This window comes from Colossoma macropomum, unplaced genomic scaffold, assembly GCF_904425465.1.
Source record: "Colossoma macropomum unplaced genomic scaffold, Colossoma_macropomum, whole genome shotgun sequence".
Taxonomy (NCBI): Eukaryota; Metazoa; Chordata; class Actinopteri; order Characiformes; family Serrasalmidae; genus Colossoma; species Colossoma macropomum.
The window spans coordinates 16,685,630-16,709,020 of NW_023494791.1; the positions used below are offsets into that span (position 1 = coordinate 16,685,630).

At 39.0% G+C, this 23,391-nt stretch overlaps 1 protein-coding gene across 2 annotated transcripts; it reads left to right on the forward strand.

The window, feature by feature from the left end:
• The first annotated feature begins 671 nt into the window (after positions 1–671).
• zgc:123010 (uncharacterized protein LOC641500 homolog) lies at positions 672–20,549 on the forward strand. 2 transcript variants are annotated; one of them, XM_036574130.1, is made up of 16 exons: positions 672–906; positions 6,787–6,860; positions 6,960–7,040; positions 8,673–8,729; positions 8,827–9,024; positions 9,194–9,319; positions 11,315–11,357; positions 11,641–11,731; positions 11,842–11,983; positions 14,948–15,052; positions 15,331–15,409; positions 15,594–15,627; positions 15,740–15,817; positions 15,935–16,037; positions 17,570–17,673; positions 17,797–20,549. In XM_036574130.1, the coding sequence occupies exons 1-16, from the start codon at positions 849–851 to the stop codon at positions 17,930–17,932; spliced, it is 1,509 nt and encodes a 502-aa protein (XP_036430023.1). In that variant the 5' UTR covers positions 672–848; the 3' UTR covers positions 17,933–20,549. The 2 variants fall into 2 exon arrangements, with proteins under 2 accessions (XP_036430023.1, XP_036430024.1); XM_036574131.1 differs by lacking the exon at positions 672–906 and adding an exon at positions 4,280–4,810.
• The last annotated feature ends 2,842 nt before the right edge of the window (positions 20,550–23,391 follow it).

Sequence of the window (23,391 nt, forward strand, 5' to 3'; positions counted from 1 at the left end):
CATTTCCTAACGTTATGCCTTTGAATTAAACAGGCTGGTTTTGGTACTTTAAGACTAATAAATGTGAATGATGTTCTGATTGGCATCTCTGTATTGTGTATGTATGTTAGGGCTTGTCCCAAAAGGCACCCTAAGTCCCTACTATGGTCAACAATGTGCAGACAGAGAGAGACAGCTCCCAGGCGCTGGGTTTAAAAGAATGCATTTGGTACAGACTCATGTATCTCACAGGCTTTAAATGAGCCTATTTGCTTATCTAAAGTGGCTCAATGCAGTGGTTGGTGAGTGACCCCTTTCAAAGCCAAAATGAGAAATGAGCCCCCCTACCACCTTGCGGGCATGTGCAATTAGGGACCTCAGGACTGAAAGTGTGTAAAATCGACAGTCCAGACTAAAACACTCGTTTCAACTTAAGCGTGAAAGGGTGTGCTGAAGTGCTGTGGACTGAACAGGTAATATGTAAATATGGTGTCTTTCTGACATCTTAAAAACAATGAAATCAAAATGGGACTTTTCTGCAGTTTCCATATATTTACTGGTATGTTTAAGACTTAAACAGTGTTTACATACTGTATAAAACTTAATTTCTTTGAAAACAGGAAAATTGGGTTTTTCCGTGATATGTGCCTTGTAATCACTTTCCTGCACTGGATGGCTCCTTTAAGACCAAGAAGAGGGAGGAGCTTGTGGCCGAGCCAAGTGTGCCGACGGTCGAGTCTCAGGAAGCGAAGCACCAACTACCTTTCTGAAAAGTTTAAACATGACGATGAATACCACGCTTTAAATTTTCTTCACCGTGGACTATGTATATATTTCTTACCTAGCAAGTTTCAAATGAATAATGCTGGATGGTTGCACTGATGAGGTTCACCAGGGATATATGCCGGTTACTGGGGCTAGGGAGTGGTAAGTCTCACGCCAAAGCAACTTTTAGCTCACTTCGTCAAACTTCTCCACGGTGTCTGCTGGGCTCGGCTGGCCTCGGATGCCTGTCTGAGCCGTTTCTCTCTCTTTTAGCCTCCTACTGCTTCACCTAACTGCCGTGTTGCCCAGTAAAACGTCCTGAGCACACTCGCTACGAACAAAAGTGGAGCAGCAACTTGTGGGAACTCCAGACATGCTCGCTGCAGTGCTGCGGTGAGCTGTGTTGTAACGTTACGGTCAAACAACATTTCCATTAGCTGGTGGCTACTATGGGTAACGTTAGCAACTGGTTGCCTGATTTTGCCGCGGTGCCGTGCTTAAGTTAACTAGCTAGCTTTTAACTCTGCTCAGTGAATTCCTCTGATGCACCTCGCACGCAAAAAAGCCCTAAATGGCTCTTTAAGTCTGGGCCACTTAACGCTTTCTTAAACGAGGTTTAAAATAGTCCAGGGCTAATATTAGGCCTGTAAATAACACCAAGTGATTATCCTTCAGTAAAAATGCATTTTAGTGTAACTGCGAAGCTGCGCCGGGAAAAGTGGCCCTATTTCGACTTCGACTGTTAAAGGTACTCACACAGCGGTTAGCTTACTGTTGAGCAAATGTAAGCTCTGCTGCCCGGTCTCCTCATATCTGTGTCCATATGGCTTATTAACAGGTTAACGGTAAATACCGTTGAATTGCTGCTGTCATTACATTTGATGTGGGTTTCGTATGATAGTACTTGAAAATATCTCCCTGTGATTCAGTTCTGCCTTGTGAGAAGTCAGATGGACATTGTGGATAGTATCCTGAGGAAAAACTCCTTTATTTATTCAGCCTGCTTTCTATTTGGAGAGGCCATGTGGTCAAGCAAGAGCAGGAGGCTTCCCTCAGAACCTGAGTCACTACTAAGTATAGATGAAGCTGGCTAAATCTGTGTGGTCCAGTGACTGTTGATATGTAACTGCAGGAAAACAACAGGATAAATCCATTGACAATCTCTGGTCATTATGCGAGTGAAATTTGAATTTATTGCTTGGCTTAGAGTGAATCTCAGTTTTAAAAGACTACGTATAACTTACCCTGACGTTGTCATCAGAGAATAGTAGGGGCCAAATCAGGGTTCTGGTTGCCAGAGGTTCAGATCACTGTTGATGCTATTCTTTACAACATCATTCTGATAAAGATAATGTAAAGAAAAACTCCAGCTGTGACCTGAACCTCTGGAAACCAGAACATTGATAATGTTGGAACAAGGTACATGGTGTTCGAGTTTTGGGAATGTACCTCAGTGCCTTCACCTTCACCAAACAGGGTTAAAGCCGATGAACGCACACATTGTGTGTTTGTGTGATGAGCCAATATTGTTTTGACTTCCTCTGAGGAAAGCCTTTTCAATGATTCTTTCCATATTGTGATTGTTTTGCTCACAGAATTTTACATTGTAACAGCTTTGGTGAATACATCATAGTTCATAACAGTTCATAAACTGTCTGTGAACTAAAGGGGTTTCCTGGATTAGGTATTCATGTTTATTCTGCTGCCACGTGATGATCAGAGTGATATGAAAGCTACTCTTACTGACCTTCCATTCACTGACTAAGAGGATACAGGCTGATATCTTACTAGATGCAAATGCATGATTGACAAAGCCTGTCATTTTCATTTAGCCTTTTCCCCCTTTCCCTTCAGAGCGGAATAACTCCATAACAGTGACTCAGGTTTTGTCTGGTTGGATAGTGTTTTGGTTCACTTTACATGACTGTGCTTTATTACTTCTTGACTTATCTAAAGAATTTTCAAAATCACTTTCACTTTTATTAATATTTCCTTCTTTTCGCTGAAGTCAAATTCAAATATGGACAAAATTGTGTTTGAAGTATTTTGTTTTGGTCTATGATATGCTAATTTCATATCAGCATGGTATGCTTATATGATATCAGACTGTGATATGCTAAACAATTCATATTAGCATATCATAGTCTGATATCAAGGTTCCCCAGATGGCTCTGTGCTTGGACCCTGCAGCTTTGTGCTTACCTAATTTCATTGTACATGTAAATTTATTGTATTCTGTAAAACTGTCATTAAATTAGAACATGCCAGTGGAAATATGTTTTTGAAGAAAGTTAACTTAAACAGGTCCCAGATGTTGAGTTCCAGTGCTAACATCTGGATCCAGAATAATGGTATTGTGGAATCAAACAAAGCCACTCTGGTTAGTTCTACCATGAAAGAAGGAAAACTTTTATTCATTCATTTATTCATTTTTATGTTCACCTCCTTTCTTGGCAGCCTGTGATAGCCTAGATTTACTTTATTAAGGAAAATTTAATACAGCAGAACTTAAGTTGAACCACTAGATTCCTGTATTTCTTTAAAATGGAAATAATGGAATAAGATTTGGGTGCATACCTTCTGAGATATCAGTTGCATGTGGTGGAATCAGAAAAAGGCATCCAGCATTTCAGGTTAACCAATTTTCGAATGAGATGTACTTGATAATTAACCAGTTTTTCACATTCCTGTGTATGGGAATGACCTGTCTGTACGATCTCTTCACCACATGTGCACATTCCTGATTTACCACTTCAGTTTTTTGATGTCCACACAGTTATTTGACTCTGTAGAGGGCATATAAATCTTGCATTTGAGTCAAAATCTGTCCTTCCTAAAATCTTCCATTGCTGGGGCTCTGTGGTTCTAGAGACCTTAAAGAATATAAAATACTTGGATGTGTCTCATACATTAAATCTATTTCAGAATTGAAGTCTTCTTTCTAGTTGACTTTTAAACATGTTTGTACGTTTACCATTATTCCTTTTTCTTGCTCAGTGATCTCCCTAATATTAGTCACTGGCAATTCCCACCTATTATCTGAATCTGCACTTTTGTACAGGACAGAGAAATCTGGGAGTGAGTGTAAAGGGAAGAATCTGCTTCTGCCAATACCCCAATCACCTCTTTTTTTAAGGTTTATAGGGCAACTAGACATGCTTTTAGAAGAGTATGTACCGCTCTATTTTGTATTTGTGCCAGCATATAGCTATGTTGGGTCAGCACTGTTATCAGTGGACATGAGAGAGGATCTAAACCATCCTCCTCAGTTGTGCTGTCTTGGGCTTCCTGCACTTGAGTCATATCATTGGCTAATCAAGTCCTTTTTGAGCTGAATCAGGTGTGTTGGAGTAGGGATAAACAACTGTGCTGTGCAGGTGGGCCTCCAGGACTGGAATTGCAAAACACTGCTCTAGCGTATGTTGAGTAATCTCTTCCAGTCTGCTGTGGTCTGCTGAAGGTTTGTGACTTTCTCATGTAACTGGCTACAAGACATGGAAGTGTTTCCTGTTGTTATAATGTTTGGCTTTTTGTGTGAAAAGCTCTGGAATGTCAGGAATGTGAATATGAGGAACTTCAGGGTTTGTGGCCGTATTATCTTCTCCCACATCAAAATTGTTTAAACACAGCGGAGGAAGAGCTTTTATATACCCTACCTAAATTTAACGTCTGACCTTTGAGCGCTTGATACACAGCAGGGCAATAACAATATATGCGAGACATCTTCGAAGTGACGGGGAGTGTATTAGAGAACGAAAGCACTCAGAGCTCAAGTTAAAGATTAGAAGGCTGTAGATTGTACTCTACATTCCTGATGAGTCACCTCATAGCCATTAGTGACAGTCATATTGTGGTGTTTGTCCTGTAAAAAAAGCTGCTTAGTGGTTGTTTTAATAATCTGGACTGTTTGTCATTTTGTGGTTACATTGCAGGTCAGTGCGGCATCAAGTTGTTTTGGCCCAGTTCTCGTGTTAGTGAGATGTAGTTGGATGAGAACATTTTCTGACTCACCTCTGCAGGGTCATTTGAGAAGCTGCTGGACAGCTGTACCTTACCCTTTTTACAGGTCAGAACAGACCCTCAAATTACATGGTTTGTCACTTGTCTAATCTTGTAGCATGATCCAGATCAAACATCGTTTCTCTTTTAGGTACGGTTTTATAGGGAGTGAAGGTAGTGTGTATACACATTTGCATGCTTATACAAATGTTATGTGACTGCTTGAGTAAATGAATGATAAATGGCATTCTTCATTCTGTGGTAAGCTATTTATTTGCATTAGTAAAGAGACTGGTGATGTGTATGAGTAATTGCCATGAAAGAGAAACACTCAGACGACTCTATTGTGAAATTCAAAGTCACGAGCCTCTGTACCGTGACATGGCAGGACTTTGTAGGACCTTGTTAGCTCAGAGCAAATATGATGGAAAGCTCATACCCCACACCCTTAGGCAAGGGAAGATAGATTTCTGTTTGTTTCTGTTGTCTGTGTTTGTGTAGTGGTCACATTGTTTAATCTTGTATAATCATCAAGCTTCTGGTATTATTAAATGAGGTAGCCTATACGTGTCTCATTAGAACATATTTGCTTAGGCGTAGGTTTCTTAAGAACTGGTGTGGAATTCTTTGTGTATGTGCCTACAAATGAAAATTTTAGAGTAGGTCTTTTGTTTAGGCTGTTTTTCATTTAATCAGAGTGTGTTCACAAAGCCATGAACGGAGCAGCCTGGAAAAATATGAACCAGCTCAATTTAGTCTTGATCATAGATTAATTGCAAGATAAGACTAATTAGCTAGATTACTTTAGATTGTTAATTGTAATTAAATTCTAGCTTTTGTTTGGCCCTCCTGATTACTGTGAGGCAAATTTGCTATTTCATCCAATAACTTATATAATGCTGCAAATCTAATAATATAATGCTCTTAGGTTTTTTTTACACAAAGGTGTCTTAAAGTTGTAGGAACCACACTGATTTAAGAAAGGGTTATTAGATGAAATTTCATGATGATATCAGCATATATTTGCTTAGATAGATAGAGAGAGCTTTTTGTCATTGTTGAAAATGATAAAACCATTTAACAGCTCTAGAATTGACAGTAAGTACACAAATAGAAAAAAGATAAGGTCAAAGACGTAAAGATAAAACACAATGAGATATACACTGAGTATATACAGACATACTAATGCAAAATGAAATGGTATATAGTGCAAGATGAAAAATATCTCAGGATGTTTACATTTAATGGATATTTCAAAAAAGATATTTGATGTGATATTTATTGTACTTCAGAGGAACAGAACATCTAGGTAATGCTGGGCTACTGTACTAAAATTTTGTGTTTTATACACTTTATTGCATTTGTGACCCTACAGAAATTGTCGGATCAAAACCTCCAAAATGTTAACTTTACAGGAGAAGGAAAAAACATACTTTACTTTTAATGTAAGTCAATGGAACCAGACTTTTTTCCGAGTCATTTTGGGCCATTTCATTTGGTCCATTCATCATGGAATTTACACACAGTGTAAAGGGCAGCAGGCATTCTCAAATTATGTCACAACCTAAAAAATGACAAAAATGGAGATACAAGGTTTTGTTTTGTTTCAGCGAAATGTTAACGTTTCCTTGTAATGCTAATCCAGGTATATCTAGTCCCACTTTCTACATTTTATAAATGTTTATGTATCTGCATCGGTATCGGCAGATACGTACATGGAAAAATGAAGTCATTGCTCCACGATTCTCATATGAGTATGTCTCTACTTTCAGAGGAGTTTACAATATCTCTGAAATAGACAGTAAAAGACAATATTCTTTGGACTGCATCAAGTGATTCACAGCAAACCCAAACAGCTTGGATCTCGCTTCTGCTTTTGTGAAAGTGGAGTTTCCCCTACCGTTCTCACATGACTTCATGTGAGAGTTACAGCTCAGTGTTCATAGCTGCAGAAGTCTTTTCTGAATTGTCTCCTCTTAGTTGATCTCTACAGGTCTGTCCCTATTGGCTAATGTTCTGACTTCTTTTGCATCACCCTAAAAGGCTCCAGTGACAAGGGAGCAGAGGACATGGAGACCGGTGCCACCTCAGACCACAATAAGGACACACTCTTGCAGGTATGCCCTTGTCTCTTTTTTTGGGCTTGTTAAGAATTCAGTTGTAATGTTCTCAGTGCATGAATAAAGTAAGTAACAGTGTGTGCATTGGGTGCTCAGGATGTGTTGAATGGAGAGGAGGGTCTTAGTGAAGAGGAGAAAGCCCGGAGGAGAGCAGAGAGACGAAGAGCTAAGAGGAAGGTTTGTTGGTTGAGTACACATGCATACAAATTCAACTAAACCAATTAAACACATTCAACATTCAAATAAATGTTTGTTTAAAAAATCACAAAAGATTGTGTGCTACAGCGAGGTTACCTCAAGTACAATGTACTGTTCTACAACTTACACTTAGTGCAATGGAAAAGTACATATAGGGGACATTCCAGCATGGTATGGTAAAGCGTGTTAAAGAGGCTACATGAGCTGTACTTGGTAGCTACTGTGTTCTTTTATTATAGCTGTTTAATTTCATTGCTATATAGTGTTTCATTGCAGGTCACATGGCTAAGAATTTCAGAATGATGGCATAATAAAGACATATCTGGCCCAAAGACTGTTTGCTCTGTGAGAATTTGGCCCCAGGTCAAATCTATTGATGACCTCTGGTCTTGGCTATGTACACCAAAGCAGCCTTATTAACTGTTCATCGTGGATAAAATAGAAAGAAATCTCACTAAAAGGGAATGGTTTAAAATTCCAAGTGAGTCAGGGAGATTTTTATTGTGGAAACATTGTTATTATGACCTAGTCATTACATTAGATAAAAAAGAATACTGATCTCATACAGTGTAGAGCTTGCGATAGTATTTTGAGTAATGACTGCAGGATGACTGGCACATCAATGCTTCAGCAACACATTAACAGCTACCCATTCCACATGACTGTGGAAAGAGTACTGAGAATCCCTGCTTACCTACTTAAGTAAAAGTACTGTTACTGTAGTAATACTTTACTTGAGCACAAGTAGAAGTATTAATAAAGAAAATTACTCAAATAAGAGTAAATAAGTAGTTTATTGGAAAACTACTTGAGTAATCGAGTTACTTTTCTGTATATCCACAGTCACAACCTGAAAATATTTCTGAGTTGACCAGGCTACATCATGGGAAATAATCTGTACAGAACTAAAGCAGAACATATTATGTGAGAAAACGTTTTGAATGCTGAGACTGATCTCAGTATGCTCTGCTGGTGCACATTTACTTCATACAGATTCAGAAATTTCTTTATTCATTACTTGACAGCCTCTCGGTTAAAGACACACACAGAGAGAGAGAGAGAGAGAGAATTAGACAGTGTTGTGATGTGATGAACTGAAAAGTTTCTGGTGATGTAATTTTATCTGTAAGGTGTGTTTGAGGAGTAAATATATTTTTATAAATGCATTTTAAGTAGGTGAAAGTCCAGGTGCAGTAACTTTGTTTTATCTGCAATCAAACCGAGCGATCATCTGAATATTACAGCACTCTTTAAACTCTTTTCCAGTGAAGCTGTGATTGATGTTAGGTGATCTCTGTTCTGTCCGTGTCCAGCATGTGTGCGACAACCACACTCCACACGCAGTCTAATCAAATCACTGTTCAGAACAGTAAGCATAAAAAGCACAAAATAAAGAACAAATCTGAGTTACTGTGCAGTGAGTTTACGGGGCACCTGAATGTAGTTCATTATTATTTTCTGTACTTTCAGTCAGGGTCGACTGTTGGTGCTCTTTTTTTATTACAAATTATCAAAAACTAAATTATAAGGTTTATTTGAAAACAATTAATGAGGTTTTACTACCAAGCATGAAGGATGAGTTTACAGCTTTGGCTTTCGTTTTCTTTTCAGCGTCAGCGAGAGCGGAAGAAACTTGAGAGGGTTAAAAAGGATGAGCGCACTGTGCAGGTACCCAGCTTTTTCTCTTTAGCCTCAGTAAGCAATTTCAAAGGACTCCACAGGGTTGACTGGTTCCCGTCCCTATTGTTCATGTTCCCCCACATAGGCGGAGGACGAGTGTGGCGGAGGGAGCGCGGTTGACTCTGAGCTGGAAGACAGTGATTCAGAGGCAGAAGAGGAGCAGGTGGAGGTGAAGGAGAAGGTGGAGGAGAAAGCAGAGGCTCTGTGTAAGGGCAATACAACAGCACCACTGGCCTCAGAGAACAAAGGCAACTGGCCGTCCTCAGCCCGGCCCAGCGAAGAGGTACTGCACACTCATCTCAAACACTGTTTGTTTTTCACAATGTCTCATGATCATCAAAGCTGTATAAGGCTGTTCAAGGCCAGAGGGTTGGAAGCACAAGAGTAGGATTTTGAAGTGGTTCAACAGGCCTTATTAAACTTGACACTCTGTTTCATTTTCTCTTGTTCAGGAGCCGGAATGGGATGTAAGCAGTGCCTTTGTTGCTAACGCTGTTAGTCACATCAGGCCTAAAGCCAAGAGCAAAGGAGGTCGCAAATCCAAAGAGAACAAAGAAAATGAGGCCAGAACCAGGGAGGTGAGTATGCTTCTGCAGCAATAAACTTAATAATAGACAGTGCCCTCCACAATTACTGACCCCCTTAGTAAAAATGACTCGGTTAACAGCTTGATCATACATGGGAAGAATGAGAAGAATCCACCATTTCTGTGAAGATACAAATGTAAAAAACACACACACACACACACACACACACACACACACATACATGTCAGAGGACTGGAATGGTCACTGCAAAAGCTTGATTCTGTGGTTAAGTGATTAGTGAACCATAATTATGTGGACCTTGAGGTATGCTTTGAATTATTCCCTTGCTGGGGGATCCAGTCATGACCCAATCTCTGCTTCCTGCATTCGTCTGCAAACGCAGCTCACGTTCTTGAGGAAAGATTTGCTCCCTAAACTGTCCCCCTCACAGTGGATAAAATACGTTTACATCCTCCTCTAGGAAAGCTTATCACAGCTCAATTTGTTTGAACCATCTTAATTATTGCAGTTATAGTAGAGATGACTATTTTTAGGTTGTGAAGCTATTTTTTAGCTATTAACTTATTTGTGAAGTCCAGCAACTATTTCTCCTTTGATTTGTGTGTTCTCTCATTTTGTCTGTGTTTATACATGACTGAAGGTATTCAGCCTCTTCATATTTCTATATCAGTGAAACAGGAAGTCATTGACCAGTTTGGCAAGTTACAGGTGTTCTTAAAGGCTTGTGTTCATGATGAATAGAGATATATACCTTTTTTTTTTCTTTTCTTTAACTGAAATTCTCTCGTATTAGTGTAAGATCACACTTTACCAAGGGTGTCAGTTATTTTGAGTTATTCAGGAACAGCTGTGTCAGCGCTATGAAGGACTGATCAGTATTGTGGGGGCTCATTCTTGACATAATGGGGAAATATTTTAAATAAGCATACTGCCTTAAATCTGAAAAATATTAATTAACGCCCAGCCAGAAATATTGGCTAATATTCATGTATTGTGGATTTATCAATATTGGCAAAATACTACAAATAAATACATGAGTATTTAAAGATTTGGTTTATATTGTAATGAACAGACACATGAGGAAACAATTCTCTTCTGACAATTCAGTGGCTTCTTGCTCATGTGAAAGTCTTTAAGGAGAGTACTAAGCTTTGTCACCACCTGTTCAGCTCTATTACAAGAAGACAGACTGAACTGCTGAATTTGAACACAAAACCCCATCGTGGTTAACATAAAGTTGTCAAAAGCATCCTAACCAAACTTTTATCATTGGGATAACCTGTTAAAGCACCAAATCTGTGAAGAGAGCTGTAAGAGCTGATTACCAAGTTAAATAAGAACTAATTAAAAGAAACAAAAAAAAAAAAACACTCAAAATTCTAATTGGCATTACTTGGGATTTCAGTTTATTATGCTATATATAGAGTTTAAAATATGTGACAATTGACAATATGGCAATTTGTAGTTGATGAATAGCAATCATATTTGTCAGTAAGCAATGTTTAACTCAAACTTTTGAGTATATTAATCATATCAGTATTATTTATTTTTTTAATACTCCTTCAAATCATTATTTTTTTTACTGGTAACAAAATTTCCATATTAGTCCATCTCCAATATTAATGTTGGAAACATGACATAATTAAAGGGACATAAACTAAACTTCAGTACTTTGTCTTGTTTATAATGTTTATTTGTAATTCTGAAAGCCAAACTGGCTCTCTTGATATTCAGACTGTAAAATCTCAATCTGAATATCAGGTGAGTCTGCAAAATTGTTCTCACTTAGCGGTGACCTAGTACAGCGAGAGTTGAAACGGAACGGTTCCAGACTGTTGGGACAGGAGGAAAATGTGCTGTCAGCTTTCTGGCACCCAGGCTGTGGTGCACTGGCTGTGACCTACTGATAAAAAACCACAGTGTGAAGGCTGTGCTTTAACAAGCTGCTTCCTCAAATCATGTTTGCTCACATACAGTCATCCAGTGATTCCTTCCTGATGCAGTGTCTATTGATTTTTGTCACAGGTCAGTGGATCTGAGTCTGTGACTAAAAGTGCCTCACTGACAGGTGTGCTTTACACACGCACGCACACACACACACACACACACACACTGTGCCAAATCCATTTTTTCTCTGATGACCAAGAGAGAGATGGGGGGGGGGGTTTATTTTCTTGCGTAATGGGTGTTCAGCTTATTTGTTTTCCTATATGGCTAATATATAAAACTAATTTAATGCTATTAGACCGTTTTTCTTTTTTTTCAAAATCAATAACAAACAACACAATCCTTAATTTCTAAATGTTATTTCTGTAAGTAAGTCCTTGAGGATTTTTTTCTCTCCACTGCAGAAAAAGGGATCAGACTGGTGCAGGAGGGGCAGTACTCTCAGGCTGTTAGTATGTTTACAGAAGCTATCAAATATGACCCAAAGGACTACAGGTACCGTCTAGCATAGACTTCCACAGTTAGTACATGTTTAGTTTTACTTCTCTGCTATATAATTATATGCAATATAATTTCTTTTGTCACTTTTGTTGTGGAAATTTCAGGTTTTTTGGGAATCGCTCATACTGTTACTACTGTCTGGAGCAGTACCCTCTGGCACTTGCTGATGCTGAAAAGTCTATACTGATGGCCCCAGAATGGCCTAAAGGCTACTACCGCAAGGGGAGCGCCCTGATGGGCCTTAAGGTAGGTCCTAAACTCAAGGCCTTTTTTTTTTTACAGATGTAAGCAGTTATGTATTCATGACAATTGTGATTGAGTACCTCACATTAAAGACCATAGTACTGATTTCACACTGATTTGTAAAAAGTTTACCAAAACAGATGCTAAGCAAAATCAGCCAGCATCTAAACCATGTACATACAGTGGCCCTTGAAAGTTTGTAATCCCTTTACAATTTTCTAGATTTCTGCATAAATTTGACCTGAAACTTACCAGATTTTCACACAAGTGCTAAAAGTAGAGAACCACATTAAACAAATAAGACAAAAGCATTAGACTTGGTCATTTATTTACAGAGGAAAATGATCCAGTATTACAGATCTGTGTGTGAACCTTTTGGGATTAGCAGATAATTTGAAGGTGAAATTAGGCTTGGTGTTTTCAGTCAGTGGGATGGCAATCAGGTGTGAGTGACCACGCTGTTTTATTTAAAGAACAGGGATCTGTCACAGTCTGATCTTCACAACATGTTTGTGGAAGTGAATTATGGCATCAACAAAGGAGATTTCTGAAGACCTCAGAAGAAGATGTGTTGATGTTCATCAGACTTGAAAAGGTTTCAAAACCATCTCTAAAGAGTTTGGACTGCAAACCAATTCACAGTCAGACAGATTGTGTCCAAACAGAGGAAAACCATTGTTGCACTTCCCAGGAGTGGTCTACTAACAAAGCTTACACAAGAGCAGGGTGTGTAATAGTCTGCGAGGTCACAAGGGAACCTAGGGTAACTTCTAAGCAACTAAAGGCCTAATGGTCTCACAGTGGCTAATGTAAAGTTCATGAGTCCACCATTGAACAGCAGTGGTGTGCACAACAGGGATGCAGAACATTGCTGCCTGTCTGCAGGTTGCTAAAGATCACATGGACAAGCCAGAAGAACAATGTTTTACGGACGGATGACACCAAAATAGATATTTTTGGTTTAAATAATAAGCGTTATGTTTGGAGAAAGGAAAACACTGCATTCCATCATAAAATCCTAATCCCATCTGTGAAACAAGGTGGTGGTCATATTATGGTTGGGCCTCTTTTGCTGCATCTGGGCCAGGACGGCTTGCCATCATTGATGGAACAATGAACTCTGAATTATATCAGCAAAATTCTGAAGGAAAATGTCTGTGAGCTGAAACTCTGGAGAACATGGCTCATGCAGCAAGACAATGTACTAAGCACACAAGTCGTTCTACCAAAGAATGGTAAGAATAAAGTTAATATTTTGGAATGGCCAAGTCAAAGTCCTGACCTTAATCCTATAGAAATGTTATGGAAGGACCTGAAGCAAGCAGTTCATGGGAGGAAACCCACCAACATAACAGAGTTGGAGCTGTTTTGTATGGAGGAATGGGCTAAAAATCCACCAAGCTGATGTGCAGGACTAATCAACAGTAACTGGAAACATTTAGTTGCAGTTATTGCTGCACAAGGGGGTCACATCAGATACTGAAATTAAAGGCTCACATACTTTTGATATGTAATAGGCATCATTTTTTGTCTCATTTGTTTAATTTGGTTCTTTTTATCTACTATAAAGACATAGTTGAAAATCACATTAAGTTTTAGGTCAAATTTATGCAGAAATATAGAAAATCTAAAGTGTTCACAAGCTTTCAAGCACCACTGTACGTGACAGAAAATGTCCCTTGAATGCAGTGTCAAGTTTGGTACATTGTGCAGTGACAGAAATATTTAGTGAAACATTCCTGATTAATAATCAATAAACTAAATGTTAGCTAACTTGAGCATTTGGAAATCTCCTGAAAAAAAGTAACATTGGGAAGCAGGCTATAGACTGCATGCATTTGTGATATCACCTCTAAAGGGGATAAACTCAATGAACTTTTAAACTCACAAAAAAAGAAACTACAAAGTGTAGCTACTAATTAGGGCTGAAAGGAAGGGAATTGTTGGATGACAGTATAAACTATAGCTGAGGTAAAAACTAATTAAAGGGGAATTTTGTTAGATGACAGTATAAATTATAGCTGAAGTAAACTCCTGAACTTGGGTGAAGAAGCTGTGTAAGATGACCTTGAGAGGATGAAACAACCAGGTCAGAATGGTTTTTAAAAAAATGGCAAAAAATGGGTTGCCAAAAAGGTGCAGGGTTTGGATATAATGGGGACTAGGATGGTATGGAATTGTGTAAAAAGGGGTGGGGTGATTACTTCACCACCCCAAAAAGGATATAAAAAAGGGATGCTTTGTGATGATATTTGCGTTGTGGTTGTCTGGGAACCATCTTGCCGCTTAAACCTTTCACAAGAACTCAGCGGCTGAAGTCTTTTTATTCTTTTTGTTCCTTTTTATCCTTTTTTACTTTTTGTTGATATTCCTTTTGTTCCTTTTAATTCTTTTAGAGAAGTTAGACTACAGATAGCTATTGGGGCAATAGTATAAGAACATATTAGAGATGCTCATATATCTAGACCCTGGGCAGAAGAGACAGCTCTTGGTCACGACAGCAGTCAGATGCAATAACTGCGTCGCTGGTCTTGTGGGTGTTTGAAATGACAGAATCCTTTAATGCAAGCCGTACCCTCATACAGGACGCTTTACTCCGAATTCAGGACACTTTAACATACATGCACAAGTTTCTGATCTTTTGAGATTATTAATTAGTTCAGTGATCAATATCTACATCAGATGACTGAGTAAATAAATAAATAAAATACTGTTGGACATATTTTTAAACAATGACAAGAAAAAAAATGAAAAAAAATGTTTAAATTGTGTCTAGTTATGATCTAAATAAAAGCATGAGTTTGGGGGGGATTAGGTGGGGTGGATTAGGTGGGATGGATTGGTTTGCGGCTTTTATTAAACCCTCTATATTTTGATTTGGTTTAAGTTGACTGGTATGGGGCATGCATGTATACATAGTAAATGCGAACAGCACTGAAGCAATAACGGTGTATCTTTATTTGCTAGAGGTACAGTGAGGCTGAGAAAGCTATGGAGCAAGTACTAAAGCTGGATAAGGACTGCGAGGAGGCAGCCAGTGACCTCTTTTACTGCAAAGTGCTACAGCTTATGGTAAGTGATTGGAGTCTGATGTTATCCGTCCAATATTAAGTAAATCATTACTGTTCAAAGCTTTTTTTCGGTCAGTGGCCTACATTCACAAAATCGCATATAATTGTGCACATACTTATTTTGAAACAGATGCATACTCTTGCATCAGCTTGTCAGGTAACTGTTACTTAATGATGTCAGCAGGGAAGACAGAATAAATAATTCAGTGATAAGAATAGTCTATTGAAGGCTGAAAAAGATCCAAAAGTTACATCTTTGTGCTTGCCTTTATTCACCAGGACCTTGGTTATGAAGAGGAGCAAAGTGTGCTACTGCTTGAGAAGTACAGCACAGTACAGGGTGTTCTAGCAGCCAGAGGTATGCTGGTGAATAAGAATGAATGAAGTAAAAGACAAAAGAAGTGCAGTTAGTCCTTTCAACCACTTGAGGGCAGTGTTGCAGTAGTATTATCTGGTCATAGCAGATTACAGTGAGTTAAAAGAAAATGGTTATTAGTGTATTATATTTGTTTATTAGATGACATTTTATTTTGTTTTAACAGCAGCCAACCATGACTCTGCTCTTCTACAGCCTGGGTAAGTTAAAACAGACCGTAGTGTTTCTTGTATTTTGCCTTATTGCATGCATATTGCATGTGTCTCTCATGGGTTTGCTCATTAACTCTGTCTCTCTCTCTCTCCATCTCAGAAGCCCTTGCCCTTCTCTCTGGGTGGGTAATGTAACCACAGAACTGACAGAGAAGCACCTGCGGGACCTTTTCAAAAAGTGAGACCAGAGCCCCGAGTCTCATTGGGCTTTGCTCTATTACACTCGCTGTTTATTTTTCCATCTTCTTGTTTTGGTCATATGCTGACTCAATTCTGCCTGTTGTTGTTGTTCCAGCTATGGAGAGATCGAAAGCATCCGAGTGCTACACGAGCGGTTTTGTGCCTTTGTAAATTTTAAGAATGCTAACATGGCCACACGTGCGATGGAAAAGCTGAATGTGAGTTCTCTCATCTTTCGAAGTTTAATATTTATGCTAATATCGCCACATCACACAGAATACAATACCACATAAATAAAAGACTATCTCAGTATCTTTCATTTTCATGATTTTACTGCTAGCTTTAGATTTGATGCATAGAATACTTAAGCAAATGATTTAAACCCATTAATCTGGGCAATAAGTGTGTTTGTGCCAGTGAAGCTACCATATAATATTAGAGTAAATGCAGTCAAACAGTAATGCAGCAAAACTTTTTTTTCTTCTTTTTTAAAGACATATTTGATATGTTGTGACCCAGTGCTGTTAGAGAAACAAAGTTTGTTTCCTGACTTCTCCTGAAAGCTTCATCCATCGCATGGATTTCTTAAATTCCATCACCACCACACCTAATTTATTGAAAAGGTATATTGATTAGCCAGACCAGGTATCGAATGATACCTAGAGTTAAAAGCGGGTTTCCTTGAGAAGTTAGGAAATAATTAAATGAACACATTGACAGACATAAACCTTGACTTATTGTATCAATGTTATTTGTGTTTTTTGTAATATTAATGTCTTTTCCTAAGCAAATAAATAATTATTTCCTACATAAATTCCTTTTTAAACCTAAAGTTCTCAAGTGCTTAAAACTTTTGCACCAAACTGTATGCAGTGCCTAAAATAGCCTGGGCAGCCCGCCTGGCCAAACACATGTGCCGCCTGGCTTGGATGTGAGGATGTTACTGGCAGGCATAGATGTGCTTCATGACGTTCGGTTTTATGTGGTATGCACTCATTTTTTGGCCAAAGTAAAGTTCTCTAACTATTAAATTTATCTATTTTTAAATGTAAAGATGCACTAAATTCAGATTCTAAGTCCAGCGCAGATCCAATAGTTGATATGACAGTGTGATATTGCATTGTGTGGCAGAGGTGAGCTTGCCAGAGGAGCTGTCTAGGAGGTGTCTAGTTCAGGTTATTCTTCTTGCCTGTAGTCACAGTTAGCTTTAATCACAGAATGTCTTGGTCCTTACAGAAATCAGGTTTGGGGTTGTTTTATTGAATGATTGAATTCCAACAAATGGTCATAAATGATGGGTAACTAAACCAGTTAGAGCTCCCCCTTATGGATGTTTCCAGACATAAGCAATCAACTTCTTGTAGCATTCTTCAAGTCCTAATAATCAAAAAACAGATCCATTTGGGCTTTTTTTTTAAGAATTCACAATATAAAAATTTAATGTTTGTTGAAGGAACTGTTACAACCATTCTTATAGTTCTATAGAAATAAATTTTAATTATTCTTTGGCCTAGTATGAAGTGTAAAGCGTTCTGTCACATGAAGTCTGATATAAATAACTGACTATAAATTAACTCCTAATTACACAATTTCGCTTCTTTAAAGTAAGCATTGAAAATATAAAACTTGTGTGTTCATGTTGTGTGCTGTATTCTGCAGATCTTCTAAAAATAAAGATATGCAGAACACAGCACACGTGCTGTACACGCCTGATGACACCACATTTATCCTTTTAAATAAAAAAAAACAGGGCTATGGAATAGAGAACACACGGTTAGTAGTCCGTTATCCAGACAGGCGTATCCAGAGACCTTTACCTGTTCCTACTGCACCTCAGGCTGCAGGAGCTTCTGGGTAAACAATTTTGCATTCATAAATCTTTAGAACTGCACTCTTTTGTTCATTTTAGCAAAATGTGCTGTATGTTACTTTGGTCGTTTAACCCTTTGGGTGTACGGATGTGTGTCTTTTCTCCAGACCGAGGCGCAAAGGTCCTGTCAATGGAGATGAGTGTTATTTCTGGAGGACCACTGGATGTCACTTTGGGGACAAGTGTCGCTATAAACACATTCCTGAACAGAGGGGCAAAGACAGGAAGCCCTGGCAGCCCTGAATCTCCAGTTTCTTTCTTTTGTCTCTTTCACTATGTCTGTCTTTTCTGTCTCCGTCTGTCTCTCTCACTCTCTATCTCTGTCTCTCTGACTAAACGGGACTGCATGAGTTCAGGGACTTGTTTTTGTTTTGGATATACGTAGGTTCTTTCAATGGGAAAAGAACCTGTATTGTCTTACTACAAATCTGGTTCAGATCAGAGATGACCTCAGTGCCTTTGGGCTTTGCTTCAACACTCTGACATCACTGCCAGCTTTTCATGCTTGAGCAAGTGAGTGAAGAGGAGAGCGCTCCTGGGAACAGTGTGCAGCCTCTCTGATGAGGTGAGGTTTGGGTGGTGCACAGAGCTGGGCGTTCGACCGAGCCACAGTCAATGTCTGCTGAGGTCTGTGGTCAGGCCTGGTCCATCGTATCATCTCCTCTCTTCTCTTTTCCTGTGCCAGCACCACCAAACCAAAGGAGAGCCACAGATCAGTTCTGACATTTCAGCTCATCCCGAGCAAATTTCTTTCAGACTGCTGAGGTGTGATGAGGCCTTAGCTCCATGTTCTGCACAGCCTTAAAAAGAGGAATCTTGCACAAAAACAGAAAATGCTACAGTTAAAACCTCCCACTAAAAGATGCGTGGATTTTTACCAAAGAACAACACCCTGTCCTCTGTGGGGTACAAATCAAGGTAAAAAAAATCCTTTGCAGAGAGGGGACACACCATTTTATATTTATGCATGATGATCATGTGGCTTTTTTGTTTTTTAAAGGTTAAGTTTAAATATACAAACACTCCAGGTTTAGTCAGCAGTGTGTTTGTGATCATATTTTGATCTATTTAACATCAAGGAGTGAAAAGGTTGAATGGGAGTAAGCTAATTAAGTTCTGTTCTCTTAGCAAAGAACCCTTGATGTATTCCTTTTTAATGGACACTAATATTAAAATGGGGTAAAGCCAGCATTTGCCAAAGACATTTGGAATGTTGGATCATCTCTCTTTGTTATTTTGGTTTCATGTATTATTGCACTTTATACATAAATACACACTGCTATTTGAAATTTCAAGTATTGACAGATTGGTAGACAGTGTATGTTTTAACAGAGATTTGGTTTCTCATAATAAGCGGAGATATTTCCCCAAAGTATTGACTACAATTCTTGTTAATTCTAAGCATTTTTTAATCTCTTTTCATGATGTTAAGTCGTATTTTCAACATACTATGTCACAGCTGTCAAATCCTTGAAGGGCTTTTGTTATTCATCCATCTTTACATGGTTTGGAACACAGTAATGGGGTGGTTGCCACTACAGGCACTCTCCACTAGCTGAAGATCATTGCTGCCAAAAAAATGTCCTGTAATGTGTATTGTGAGTGTGTGGACCTTGATGTTGGATCAGTCTTCTTACTTGTTTGGGAGAAAAAAATAGAGGACCTCATTGTGTAATGTTAAGGAAAGTGCTGTTTGCATTTTCTAGAACTGATGTACTGATGTTTAACAGAGGATTAACCAAAGAGACACTAATATTAACCCTGGGAGTGCTAGTTCTGGAGACCTACAGGTTAGTGTTCAGTCTGATCAGAAACACTTTTTGCAACTCTTAAAGGTTTAACAGTTGGTGAACAGTTGATGGAGCCAAGTTGGATTTGTTAGATGAAAGAAAACGCTAAACTATGTAGTCTTTTTGACTTTGAAGACTAGAGTCTCACACCCCTGAGTAGCACAATGCCACAACAGACTTTCTAACCACTACAGGCCATACTACCCAACAAAAATTCTCGAAAGGCTCTATCAGAGCTCCTTTTTCCATTGCTAAAATACAGTACATTCAATCTAAATGTAATCCAGCATTAACTAATGGTAACAGTGATAATGTTTCATATTTCACGTTTCTAGTTCTTCCGAGTGCCTTACTGAGACCATTTCCATTCACGCTAGTTATTTTAAACTTTTAAATTGTATGTTAATTTTGCTGTCTGTCTGTGTGAAGTGACTTTTTCCCACCAAATGCAGAAAAGGAAGAACTGAAATTGTAAGCACTTAATTTGTTGCCAACTAGTAGTATACCCGATCTATAGTTGAGTTAAACATCTTCATAAGTTTTGGACATTAAGGCCACTAATAAACCTCATGCCTTCCATTATTGTTTATGATGAGGCCACGAACTCCTTCAAAAATAGTTTTTCTCTGTTGGTAATCCATAACAGTTTTTACTCATTGTCTCCCTTGTGCAGCAGGGCAAAAATAAACAGAAAGAAAAATAATCTCAAATATTTATCCCTTCACAGTATCTTTAAGTCATAGAATAGAGGCAGAAGAATTGTCCCCAAGAGCCTTCACTTAGCGGCAAAGGAGGCAGCCAAAGAGGGCGCGCTAGCTCTGCGTTATAATAGATTAGCATAGTTTCTCTATGTTATTTCTCTTATTTTTTTGTTCGCTATTTCTCCCTTATGGTTTTTTTTTATGTTTTTGTGGCTTTTAATGTTTTCTTTCCTTTGCCAATGCCAGTTTGGAACCATTAGCTTTTTTTCCTCTGTAGATAATTGTGTTCCATCCTCAAGTGTTATGATATTCTGCACTGTATTGCCAAAGAATTAATTGTAATAAATGTATAAATGTACTGACTCCTGATTCTGCTGTTCATGTGAGTATTCAGTGTTCTCAGTGTGCTCATGTTACTAGTGTTGTGCATTCTGAGAGGCTTTTCTGCTCACCACAGTTGTACCGAGTGGTTATCTGAGATACTGTAGCCTTTCTGTCAGCTCAGTTCTTTGTTGACCTCTCTCAACAAGGCATTTCCGTCCGCAAAACCGTTGCTCACTGGATGTTTTTTCTTTATTGCACCATTGTGAGTAAACTCCCGAGACTGTTGTGCGTGAATATTGGAGGAGGTCAGCAGGTGTAGACATACTCAAACCAGCCCATCTGGGCTCTGGAGCAGTGGAAACGCATTCTGGCAGTCAAATGGAGGAGTCTGGGTTCGGCGAATGCCAGGAGAACGTTACCTGCCTGTCTGCATTGTGCCAAGTGTAAAGTTTGGCGGAGAGTTAATGCTATGGGTTTTTTTTTCAGAGGTTGGCCTAGCCCCCTTAGTTCCAGTCAAGGGAAATCTTAATGCATCAGCAGACCAAGACATCTTGCACAATTACATGCTTTCAACTTTGTGGGAACAGTTTGGGGAAGGCCCTTTTCTGTTCCAGCATGACTGCCCCAGTGTCCAAAGCAAGGTCCGTAAAGGCATGGTTGGGTGAGTTTTGTTTGGAAGAACTTGACTGACCTGCACAGAGCACTGACCTCAACCTCAGTGAACAACTTTGGGATGAACTAGAGCAGAGATTGCGAGCCAGGCCCTCTTGTCCAACATCAGTGTCTGACCTCACAAATGCTCATATGGATGAATGGGCAAAAATTCTCACAGACAAACTCTTGTAGAAAGTCTTGTAGAAAGTTTCCCAGAAGAGTGGAAGCTGTTATAGAGGCAAAGGAAGGACCAACTACATATTAATGCCTATGGATTTAGAATGGGATGTCATAAAAGCTCCTGTGGGTGTAATGTGTAGGTGTCCTGATACTTTTTTCCATATTATGTATGTATGTATGCATGTACACATGCCACATTTGTTGTATGTGGACTCCTTTATGTAATGCAAACTTTCATGCTTAGAATACATTTGTTAAAATGTAATACTGACCGTAACCTTTTTTCCCTGACAATTAATAATCCGCCTTAAAGAAAAAAACAGGAAGTGGTTAAATGCACCACGTTTCACATTTGTTCATTCTGCTACTCTTAGCTCAGAGTGTTCAAAAGATTAGAGAGATGGGGCAGTGGTCTTAGTCTGCCATCTTGTTGTAGTCAAATGCCAGAAGTCCTTTTTGTGGGAAGAAAAAACAACATTTTGATTTTGCTTCTTCAAGCATAGAATCCACAATTACATATTGGTTGTGTTTCATCCACAATACTTTGCAGAGTTTTTATACTTTCTATTCCCTCTTGCCACTTACAGACTCCATCTGTACAAGATGTTGCCATTCAAACTACTCGAATAGTATGTCGTTCACCCTTCAGTTCAGAGTAGAAGTGGGAAATGAACTTAAGAAGTTTCACTTTATGGCTGCTTTGAATGGACAAATTCATGGTGGTTTGTACCTGCCAATCACCAGGGGGAGTTGTTGCTCTTGTTAAAACTCATAGGTGAACCCTGATTCATTAAGAAACAAGCTCCTTTTTCCAATGAGATCACATTCAAACTTTAAAATTAATGTTGCATTCAGGCAAATTACGCTTCCAGAAGTCACTGTAATTTGGGTCTGAGTGAATTTCTGCTGCTCAGTTTGAGATGCTGATTGGCGATGTTCCTTCTAGTATGGGGAAGATCCTTCTCTGTCATCATCAACATATGAATGGGTGCTGCGGCCGCTGGAATGTGAAAAAGAGAAAGAGGGGCAAATCCAGCAAACGCGCAAGTGGAAGATGTATCTGTGGGAAAACTTGCATGAATGAAAGCCTAAGCTCTCACTGAGGAAAAGGCTGAAGCCACCTACAGTGTTTGTACATGTATATGTGGATGACCACCAGACTGCTATTATGGCTTGGAGCCAGTGGTTTGTGGCCTTGGCGTATTGTTTAAAAAAAGTCTATTGATGATAGCGTGGAGGATGTGAGGTAGGGCCGGACCAGAGTAAGTTCCACTGACGCTACTGCAGTTAAAACGTGTGAGGTCTGCAGTAAGCCATGGCTGAAGATACAATTACAGTAATACAATGAAGATGTGATTGTGTTATGTTTCTCTCAGCATAATTATCTAGACCAAGACAATAATGATAATCTTCATTCATGTCTATGGTGTCTGCTCAGAAGTGCGCTCTGATACTGAAGTGCACTATAGGCCTTATCCAAAAGTACGTCTGAAATCAAGGGTACCCATTTAAGCCCAATCTTTCCTGTGATTTTTGCTCATTGTTATGCTACCAGTAACACAACATTGATTCTTCCAAAGTCCATAAAGCCCCTTCATAAATTTGTATGTGTGAATCTTTAAAAGGCATGTGATACTTTTTCAAAATAAATAAATAATTAAATAAGGCTCAATTACCTCTAGCTCAGTGGGCTTAAGGGACTTTGTACCTCTGTTGTGATGTTGCTGTGAGGATCTGATTGCATTCAGCCACAGGAGCATTAGTGTGGTCACATACTGATGTTGCATGATTAGACCTGGGTCACAAACTCCACTCCAACTCATCCTCAAGTTTATTAATGGTGCTCCATCACTCCAAAAAACACAGTTCCGCAATCCACTGCTTTTGGGCATGGCAACCTAGGTTATGTGCAGCTAACCCAGAGTGTCCAATTCTATTATCGGGGCTTTTCTGTGGAGATTATACAAGCTGTTTTTGCACAATTGCTTTCCTGTGTACCTTAAAACCCTGTAAAGTAGCTGAATTCATTAAAGAAGGGGTGCCTGGGTACTTT

Excerpts from the sequence above, each read along its gene's own strand:
- zgc:123010 (XM_036574130.1), top strand. The coding sequence starts at position 849 with ATGGTTGCACTGATGAGGTTCACCAGGGATATATGCCGGTTACTGGGG. Across the intron at positions 8,730-8,826 it reads AGGATGAGCGCACTGTGCAG|GCGGAGGACGAGTGTGGCGG; the intron begins GTACCCAGCTTT and ends TCCCCCACATAG. Across the intron at positions 15,628-15,739 it reads TCTGCTCTTCTACAGCCTGG|AAGCCCTTGCCCTTCTCTCT; the intron begins GTAAGTTAAAAC and ends TCTCCATCTCAG.